Here is an 11249-nt window from a genome sequence, read left to right as displayed (position 1 = left end):
CTACCACAATTTACAGGGCAATATACCTGATGTAATAAAAAGAAAAAGAAAAGACAAAGCTACAACAGATAAAAGACCTCAGGAATGTACATCTACATTGCATTAATCAATAGCTGCACTTTTTGCAAACTGTGGCTATGACAGTCCTGAACAAGAACGGTTTCCTGTTTAAGCTGCAGTAACTTTTCTGACTATGGATCATCGTTCCTTCTGTGGCAGATTTTTACAATTCCTCTAATGCATTTGGGACGACTGTCTCAAAGTAACCTGCAGCTTTCCTGACAACTCCTCGATCTCTCTCCTGCTAAGAACTGTAGCCCTCTTCTGTTGAGTTTTTAGAACCTTCTGCTACCATATCCACCACTTCCACCACCAGATCCATAACTACCACCATAGGGACTGCCTGAGCTCCTTCCACCAAAACTGCCTCCTTTCATGGGTCCATAATTTGATTGCTGCTGCCCACTATAATTCCCAAAATCATTATAGTTCCCACTGCCACCGTAGTTACCACCACCAAAATTTCCTCCTTCATTGTAACCATCATATCCTCCTCCACCACCACCATATCCACCACCTCGGTTTCCGTATCCAGGTCCACCACCACCACCATAACCCCCCTCTACTACTGTAGCCAGGACCACCTCCATAGTTGCCACCATCTCCACCAAATCCATTATAGCCACCATCTCCACCTCCATAACTGCCTCTGCTACCACCACCACCACCACCATATCCACCTCTTCCACCAAAGTTTCCTCCGCCACCTCCAAAGTTCCTCCTAGACCCATAAAATTGCCTGAGCCACCTCCATGACCTCTTTGTGAGCCAGCAGACTGCATCTCTTGCTTTGAAAAGGCCTTTTTCACTTCACAGTTATGCCCATTTATAGTATGATATTTCTGAACAACAATTTTGTCAACTGTATCATGATCATCAAAAGTTACAAAAGCAAATCCTCTCTTCTTTCTGCTCTTTCGATCTTCCATAACGTCTATAGTTTCAATCTTGCCATACTTTTCAAAGTAGTCTCTTAAATTATATTCTTCTGTATCTTCTTTTATATCACCAACAAAAATTTTCTTCACAGTTAGATGTGCACCAGGTTTTACAGAATCCTCTCTAGAAACGGCTCTCTTTGGTTCCACTACACGGACATCAACCTTATGTGGCCGAGCACACATTGCTGCATCTACCTCTTCTACACAAGAATAAATCACGAAGCCAAAGCCTCTGGAATGTTTTGTTTGAGGATCTCTCATCACCATACAATCTGTGAGAGTGCCCCATTTTTCAAAGTGTTCTCTTAAACTATCATCCATAGTTTCAAAGCTCAAGCCACCAATAAACAGTTTTCTCAACTGCTCTGATTCCTTTGGATCATGATCCTCCTCCCCCCTGCGGCGGCAATGGCGGCCGGAGTCGGGCTGGGGGCTGCCCGGCGGCTATTTTACCTCCATTTTGAGACCGGACTCAATCTGTTGGATTTTGATAGTTATATATAAGAATGCTGATGACTTATGTGGGTTTATTTTATATCCTGTAACATTGCTAAAGGTGTGAATTATTTCTAATAGTTTTTCAGTAGAATCTCTGGTGATCTCTAAGTATACTATCCTATCATCAGCAAAGAGTAATAATTTGGTTTCCTCATTACCTACTCTAATTCTTTTAATCTCTTTCTCCACTCTTATTGTCAAAGCTAGCATTTCTAACACAATATTGAATAATAATGGTGATAGGGGGCAATCTTGTTCCATTCCTGATATTTTTGGGAATGGTTTCGGTTTATCCCCATTACATTTGATGCTTTCCTAAATAGTCTGATTATTTTAAGGAAAAGTCCATTTATTCCTATACTCTCAAGTGTTTTTAAATAGGAATGGATGTTGGATTTTATCATATGCTTTTCTGCATCTATTGAGATGATCATATGTTTTTTTTTTTAATTTGGTTATTGATAATGGTGAAGTATACTAATAGTTTTCATAATATTGAACCAGTCTTGCATTCCTGGTATAAATCCTACTCTGTCGTGATATCTTATCCTGGGGATGATTTTCTGTAGTCGTTGTGCTAATGTTTTATTTAAGATTTTAGCATCAATATTCATTAGGGAGATTGTTCTATAATATTCTTTCTCTGATTTCAACCTACCTGGTTTAGGTATCAGTACCATGTCTGTGTCATAAAAAGAATTTGATAGGACTCCTTCATTCCCTATTTTTTCAAATAGTTTATATAGCATTGGGGCTAATTGTTCTTTAAATGTTTGGTAGAATTCACATGTAAATCCATCTGGTCCTGGGGATTTTTTCTAAGGGAACTGATTAATAGTTTATTCTATTTCTTTTTCTGAAGTGGGACTATTTACACAATTTCTGACTCCTTTGTTAATCTGGGAAGCCTATATTTTTGAAGGTAGTCATTCATTTCACTTAGGTTATCAAATTTATTGGCATAAAGTTGGGCAAAGTAACTTCTTGTTATTGCTCTAATTTCCTCTTCATTTATGGAAAGTTCTCCCTTTTCATTTTTAAGACTAATTTGATTTTCCTCTTTCCTTTTTCTAATCAAATTTACTAAATGTTTATCTATTTTATTGGTTTTTTCATAAAACCAACTCTTAGGTTTATTTATTAACTCAATATTTTTTTACTTTCAATGTTATTAATTTATCCTTTTAATTTTAGAACTTCAAATTTAGTATTTCATTTAGGGTTTTTAATTTGGTCTTTTTCTAGCTTTTTAAGTTGCAAGCCCATCTATTTTATTCAAGTAAGCCTCTAAAGATATAAAATTTCCCCTTATTACTGCTTTGGCTATATCCTACAAATTTCGGTATGATGTCTCATTGTTGTCATTTTTTTGGATGAAATTATTAATTGTGTTTGTAATTTGCTGTTTCACCCAATCATGTTTTAATTAATGAGATTAATTTGGTCTATTTACCCCTGGCTTTTTGTTGAATGTAGATTTTATTGCATTGTGATCTGAAAAGAATGCATTTACTATTTCTGCCTTTGTGCATTTAATTTTGAGGTCTTTATGTCCTAATATATGGTCAGTTTTTGTATAGGTTCCATGAACTGCTGAGAAGAAAGTATACTCTTTTCTGTCTTCATACATTTTTCTCCAAAGATCTATCATATCTACTTTTTCTAACATTCTATTTACCTTTTTAATTTCTTTCTTTTTTATTTTGTGGTTTTATCTATCTAATTCTGAGAGTGCAACCCACTATTATCATTTTGTTGTCTATTTCTTCTTGCAACTGTCTTAACTTCTCCATTAGGAAGTTAAATGCTATATTACTTGGTGCATATATGTTTAGTATTGATTATGCTTCATTGTCTATGTTCCCCTATAGCAAGTTTTCCTTCCTTATTTCTTTTAATTAGATCAATTTTTGCTTTTGATTGATCTCAGATCAGGATGGCTAGCCCTACTTTTTTGACTTCACCTGAAGCATAATAGCTTCTGCTACAGTCTTTTACCTTTACTCTGTATGTATCTCCCTGCTTTAAATGTGTCTCCCATAAACAACATATTGTAAGGTTCTAACTTTTGATTCAGTCTGCTATCTGCCTCTGCTTTATGGGGGAGTTTATTTTCTTTACATTTATGGTAAAAATTACTAATTCTGTATTCACAATGTTCCTCTCCCTCTCTAAATTCCTTCACATATGCTAGATTTTCTTTGCCTCTTCATGGGAGGTAGTTTCCTTCTTTTATCTCCCCTTTTCCCTTTTTCTGATACTATGCCCTTTCCATTTCTACTTCCCTTTTTTTGTCATATCAGTAAAATCAAATTATACATGTACTTTTTATGTATATCCATAACAGAAATTCAGTTCTCAAGAGTTTACCTTTTTTCTGCTTCTCTTGAATTCTATAGTTGGAGGTCAAGTTTTTTTGTTTAGTTCTGTTTTTTTTTCCTTAGAAACAAATGGAATTCATCTGTTTCATTAAATGTCCCTCTTCTTCCTTGGAATAAAATGATCAGCTTAGCGGGTAGTTTATTCTTGGCTGCATTTCAATTGATTTTGCCTTTCAGAATATTAGATTCCAGGCCCTTTGGTTGTTTAATGTGGAAGCAGCTAGATCTTGAGTGATCCTTATTGTGTATTTGAATTTTTTTTTCTGGCTGCTTTTAATGTTTTTTCCTTAGTCTGATAGTTCTGAAATTTAGCCATAATATTTCTTGGAGTTTTTATTTTAGGGTCTTTTTTACAAGGTATTCGATGAATTCTTTCAATGCCTATTTTACCTTCTGATTCTATTACATCTAGGCAGTTCTCTTTAATGATTTCCTGTAAAATAGTATCTAGGTTCTTTTTTTTAATCATAATTTTCAGGGAAGTCCAATAATCCTCAGATTATCTCTCTTAGATCTGTTCTCCAGGTCTTTTATTTTTCCAGTAAATATTTAATATTTTTTCTATTTCTCATTTTTTTTTTTTTGATTTTGCTTGATTGATTCTTGATGTCTCAAGGAATCATTCATTTCTAATTGTTCAGTTCTGATTTTAATGAGTTATTTTCTTCATTAGCTTTTTTTTTTTTACTTCTTTTTGTATATGTCCAATTGAGTTTTTAAATGAATTGTTTTGCTCTATGGACTTTTTTTCCATTTCACTAATTTTTTTTACTGAGTTATTTTCTTTTTCCAATTCACAAAGCCTACTTTCTTGGGAGTTCTTTATCTTTTCCAATTCATAAATCCTACTTTCCTGGGAGTTCTTTACTTTTTCCAATTCACATTTCAGGAAGTTATTTTCCTTTTCCACTTTATCATTTTTTTTTTCCTTTCCCCATTTTTCTTCTAGCTGTCTTTTACGATTTTTTTTATAATTTCTTCTAGCAGAGCCTTGTGTGATGGGGACCAGGTTACATCACACTTTGTGATTTTTGTCTGGAGACTGTCTGCTAGTCTCCTAGGTATTGAAAACCTGCTCTCTTTCTGTATAGAAGCTATTGGTGGTCCTTTTTTATTCATTTTTTAAAAAACCCGTTTGGTCTGCCTTCAGGGCAAGAAGGTTACCAGCTTCCTCTGCAGAACAGGGACAGATATATGACAGGAACCCTGCAAACAAGCTGCAAAGAGTTGCCAAGCTCTGGAAGTGTTCTGGGAAAAGCTCTGCACTGGAAGTGTCTCTGCCCTGGGTAGCACTGGCTAAGCTGGGGAGGTGTCCTACTAAGAGCCCACAGTGCATATTATCAACTGCCCTGGAGCAAGAGGCTGAGCAGTGAAAGTCACTGCCCCAGGCAGAACCCTGCCATTGGAATTAACAGTTGCCCTGGTAAGATCCCTGAGCCTACTGGATATGTCTCTGCCCTGGGAAGTGCAGTTGTCCTATGGATGTTCTATTGCTCCAGGGTGATTATGCCTATGCAGATTAGACTGCCCTGGGCTGAGCCCTGCTGCCATGCAGATTTGTTACTGCCCTGGGCAAAAGCTCTGTGCTACAGAATGCGGCTGCATAGCTGTGCTGTGGTCTGTGCTGAGTCACTCCCAGTGCTATGTGGGTGTAGCCAGATCCTGTTAGATTCTGGTGTTTTTTGGAGTACACTCTACCTTTGGCTTCAATTTCTCTGCTAGTGTACTGCTTTGCAACCAAAGCAGAGCATCCAACCTGTGGTAGAGTCCTCCCTGCAAAATCTCCAGCCAAAAAGACCACCCCTGCCCTGGTGCACTCCTATGCTAGCCTCTCTTTCTATCTCCCTGCTTGTGCTGGTCTGCTCCCTCAAACCTTTTCTGGTAATCTTCCAGATTATCTTCGACTAGTAAATTGTTGTACTTCCAATCTTTGTATTTTACCAGTCAAGTACTATTTTTGAGGCTGAATTTGGTAATTAGTAATTGAGGATATGAGAAAAGTTTAAAAAGTCCCATGTGTTTTCTCTGCCATCTTGGCTCCACCCCCTAAATTCCTAAGTTTAATACCAATCTCTCCATATTTCTCTATGTTCTAGACACTCATGATGTTCCAGTCAGAATAGCTTTATTCTTTTAGAATCTTGACTAAGTTGAATCACAGAAAAACTCTATTTTCTTCCTTATTCTTTTTTGTTCTTAAATAAACCTAAATCTCCAAATCTCCTAAACTTGTCATAATGGAGTCAATTGTATCTTGATTATATTTGGCTTTTACTCAAGAAGTAAAAAGATTATGATAAAATTAAAAATAAAAAAGTTACTGTTCAGTACAAAAATCTATAACTTTCTCTTAATCCAATGATGCCTACAATCAGTCTATGGGAACATTCCAAAAGTAGAAGACAAAGTTCAATCCCTAGGTTCAAGTGCCTCTTCTGGGAGCATCTGACATAGAGGATTAATCAAAAATACCTGAAGCTAAATCCTCCAATTCCTCTCCTATGATCAACCCCTCACAAGGTCAAGTAATTTTGAGAACTCAGGAAGCAGTTCTCTATTTTGCTGCTTTTTTGCTAATAGTGATGGTGGCAGCAATTTCTACTTTTGCTTTCCAGCTGCTCCTTGATGTTTGTATTTGCAGGCTACAGTAGATAGAATTCTGACTAGCTACAGTAGCTAAAATTATGAAAAAGTCAGACTTGCAGAAAAAGTCTTTCTTTCTTTTGACTTTGGACTCCTACTCTTCAAAAGTTCATGCTGGCCCACCTCTCACATCATTCCACCCTACCCCCTTGAGCATTTTTCATCTTTTCATTTTCTTGCTTTATGGGTGAAGCCAACTCAAAATATCAGATCAACATATGTTACACAGAAATAAACTAATCCATCAATAAGATAAAGACCTCACACTTGCCAAATACCGTATCAGAATTTGGTGATACAAGTCAAAGAATGAAATAATCCTTGTTCTCAAGGAGCTCATATTCTAATGAAGGAGCTAAAAAATAGAAAACCTTAAAAATAGATACAAATATTTGCAAAATGGATAAATATAATATAGTTAGTGAGGAAAGGCTCTAGAGGAAGGGGAATGAGGAGAAACTTTATGAAGAAGGTAATACTTGAACTATATTTTAAAGGATGAGAAGAATTCTAGGGAGAGGAAATAAGAAGGGAATGCATTTTAGGCAAAAGAGATAGAAAATGCAAATTCATGGAGATGACATGTGAAAAATGGTGAGAAGGCCAATAGAATGGATTACAGAGTGGGAGGGAGAGCAATGTCTGATGAGGCTAGAAATATAAACATGGATCAGGTTGCATAAGACTTTAAAGCTAACCATAACTTTTTGTGTTTTATTATAGAGGAAGAAATCATTAAAATTGAAGTAGAGGGGTCACATAGTTCTCTACTTAAGAAAGCTGGCTTTAATTATATTCTGTAAGATGAACTGGATGGGACACTTGAGGCAGAAACATTTATTTGGTAAATTATTAGATATATTTTGTGAGGGAGAACGTGAAGCCATTATGATGTGATTGAATAATAAACAAAATGTTATAAATATAAAGCCAAGTAGTAATATTTTATCATGTTGAGGGGAATTCTTAAAGAAAATGTATTTTCTCCCAAGATGGTTAAATATTGACTGGAAAAAGGAAAAGATTCACATACATATATCCATAAAATTCCCTTATATCAATTCATGACTGTTGCTCATACATGACTATCAATTTATTCTTTGTTATAATTTTTAGGATCAATAGAGTCCAAACACATGGTTTAATTTTAATAATGGCAGTGGTGATAATGATACTGATGAAAATTTTCACTACTGAATATATGTCCTATACTACCACCATATTGACTGTCTCATTGTTATGACTTAGAGGGAAAAACATATATCAAAGACTCAATTATAAATTATTCATTGAAAAATCAAGCTAAATATTTTTATTCATTCAGCAACATTTGGAAATTTGCACTCAACATCATATGCATTCATAGAAATGATGCCAATCTTTACTTTAGTCAGGCCCAAAGGCAGTCCCTTTGCATATGGAGAATAAATTGATTCTACAAATGAATAGAAGAATCAAGGAGTGTGGGGAGATAGGGAGAGGAGAGGCAATTCCAATATATTTCAGAAGCTAAGGTAATAAACTGTTAAAAAAATAAAACAATCTATTCAGACAAAACACCAGAATTTGATTAATGAAAATAATTAAATCGATCTTACAATAAACTATAAAAAAAGGTTAACACATCAACACTGACAAGAATTTCAGATGTTATTCAATCCAGTCATTATCTTAAAAATGAATCCTTTTTCTAACATTCTGGAGAATTTCAAACTTCCATTTGAAAACTTCTGTCATGAAACACACTGTTTTTTAAAGGAAGCCTATTTTGATTTTGGACAGGTCTTCTTAGAAAAATCTACCTTAACATCCTTTAAGTCTACCTTCATGTAACTTCTATATAATGTCTAGCTTTACTCTCTGGAACTAAGAAAACTGATTTGTTTTTTATTTATGATAATCTTGCAAATATTTGATGATAGAGATAATGACCCTTTTAAATATTATTTTCTTTATTTTATTTTATTTTTTTTATTATATATTTTTTAATAATATTATCCCTTGTATTCATTTTTCCAAATTATCCCCCCCTCCCTCTATTCCCTCCCCCCGATGACAGGCAATCCCATACATTTTACATGTGTTACAATATAACCTAGATACAATACATGTGTGTAAATACCATTTTCTTGTTGTGCAAATAAGTATTAGATTCCAAAGGTACATATAACCTGGGCAGACATATATTAGTGCTAACAATTTACATTCATTCCCAGTGTTCCTTCTCTGTCCATCATTGATCAACTGGAAGTGAGTTGGCTCTTCTTTATGTTGAAGATTTCCACTACCATCAGAATAAATCCTCATACAGTATTGTTGTTGCAGTGTACAGTGATCTTCTGGTTCTGCTCATTTCACTCAGCATCAGTTGATGTTAAGTCTCTCCAAGGCTCTCTGTATTCCTCCTGTTGGTCATTTCTTACAGAGCAATAATATTCCATAACCTTCATATACCATAAATTTACCCAACCATTCTCCAACTGATGGACATCCACTCATCTTCCAGTTTCTAGCTACAAAAAAAAGAGCTGCCACAAACATTTTGGCACATATAGGTCTCTTTCCACTCTTTAGTATTTCTTTGGGATATAAGCCCAGTAACAGTACTGCTGGGTCAAAGGGTATGCACAGTTTGATAACTTTTTGGGCATAGTTCCAAATTGCTCTCCAGAATGTCTGGATTCTTTCACAACTCCACCAGCAATGTATTAGTGTCCCAGTCTTCCCACATCCCCTCCAACATTCATCATTATTTGTTCCTGTCATCTTAGCCAATCTGACAGGTGTGTAGTGGTATCTCAGAGTTGTCGTAATTTGCATTTCTCTGATCAGTAGTGATTTGGAACACTCTTTCATATGAGTGGATATAGATTCAATTTCTTCATCTGAGAATTGTCTGTTCATATCCTTTGACCATTTATCAATTGGAGAATGGTTCAGTTTCTTATAAATTATGGTCAGTTCTCTATATATTTTGGAAATGAGACCTTTGTCAGAACCTTTGGTTTTAAAAATATTCTCCCAATTTGTTACTTCCCTTCTAATCTTGTTTGTATTAGTATTGTTTATACAAAAACTTTTTAGTTTGATGTAATCAAAATCTTCTCCTCTGTGATCAATAATGATCTCTAGTTCTCCTCTGGTCATAAATTCCTTCCTTCTCCACAAGTGTTAGAGGTAGACTATCCTCTGTTCCTCTAATCTATTTATTATCTCACTCTTTATGCCTAAATCATGAACCTATTTTGATCTTATCTTGGTATATGGTGTTAAGTGTGGATCCATATCTAATTTCTGCCATATTAATTTCCAGTTTTCCCAACAGTTTTTTCCAAATAATGAATTTTTATCCCTAATGTTGGTATCTTTGGGTTTGTCAAAGATTAGATTGCTATAGATGTACCCTTTTTTGTCCTTTGTATCTAATCTGTTCCACTGATCTACCGGTCTATTTCTTAGCCAATACCAAATGGTTTTTCTGACTGCTGCTATATAATATAGCTTTAGATCAGGTACACTTAGACCACATTCCTCTGAGTCTTTTTTCATTAGTTCTCTTGCAATTCTCGACCTTTTATTCCTCCATATGAATTTTGTTGTTATTTTTGCTAGGTCATTGAAATAGTTTCTTGGGAGTCTGATTGGTATAGCACTAAATAAATAGATGAGTTTCGGGAGTATTGTCATCTTTATTATATTCGCTCGACCTATCCAAGAGCACTGAATGTCTTTCCAATTATTTAAATCTGACTTTATTTTTGTGGCAAGTGTTTTGTAATTTTTCTCATATAATTCCTGAATTTTCTTTGGTAGATGGATTCCCAAATACTTTATAATCTCAACATTTGTTTGGAATGGAATTTCTCTTTATATCTCTTGCTGTTGTATTTTGTTGGTGATATATAAAAATGCTGAGGATTTATGTGGCTTTATTTTGTATCCTGCCACTTTGCTGAAATTTTGAATTATTTCTAGTAGCTTTTTAGCAGAGTCTTTGGGATTCTCTAAGTATGTCATCATGTCATCTGCAAAGAGTTATAATTTGATTTCCTCATTTCCTACTCTAATTTCTTGAATCTCTTTCTCGGCTCTTATTGCCGAGGCTAGCGTTTCTAGTACTATATTGAATAGTAATGGTGATAGTGGGCAACCTTGTTTCACTCCTGTTCTTACTGGGAAAGGTTGCAGTTTATTTCTATTGAATATTATGCTTACTGACGGTATTAAATATATGCTCCTTATTATTTTAAGGAATAGTACATTTATTCCTATATTCTCAAGAGTTTTTAGTAGGAATGGATGTTGGATTTTGTCAAATGCTTTTTCTGCATCTATTGAGATGATCATATGGTTCTTATTAATTTGATTATTAATATGGTCAATTATATTAATAGTTTTCCTAATATTAAACCAGCCCTGCATTCCTGGTATAAATCCTACTTGATCATAGTGTATTATCTTGGAGATGATTTTCTGAAGTCTTTTTGCTAATATCTTATTTAAGATTTTATCATCAATATTCATTAAGGAAATTGGTCTATAATTATCTTTCTCAGTTTTCGATTGACCTGGTTTAGGTATCAGTACCATGTCTGTGTCATAAAAGGAGTTTGGTAGGACTCCTTCATCCCCTATTTTTTCAAATAATTTATATAACATTGTGGCTAATTGTTCTTTAAATGTTTGGTAGAATTCACATGTGAATCCATCTAGTCCTGGGGATTTT

At 34.8% G+C, this 11249-nt stretch overlaps 1 protein-coding gene across 1 annotated transcript; it reads right to left on the bottom strand.

Moving 5' to 3' along the window:
• Positions 1 to 307: 307 nt before the first annotated feature.
• LOC141545987 (heterogeneous nuclear ribonucleoprotein A3-like) lies at positions 308 to 1460 on the bottom strand. Its single transcript, XM_074273450.1, is given in 3 exon segments — positions 308 to 620; positions 622 to 779; positions 782 to 1460. Coding segments are annotated over 3 exon segments (1122 nt in total). The 3' UTR covers positions 308 to 335.
• Between the last annotated feature and the right edge of the window lie 9789 nt (positions 1461 to 11249).

Source organism: Sminthopsis crassicaudata, chromosome 6 (assembly GCF_048593235.1).
Source record: "Sminthopsis crassicaudata isolate SCR6 chromosome 6, ASM4859323v1, whole genome shotgun sequence".
NCBI lineage: Eukaryota > Metazoa > Chordata > Mammalia > Dasyuromorphia > Dasyuridae > Sminthopsis > Sminthopsis crassicaudata.
Note: the sequence above shows the minus strand (reverse complement) of the source record. Positions and strands in the feature narration are given on the sequence as shown.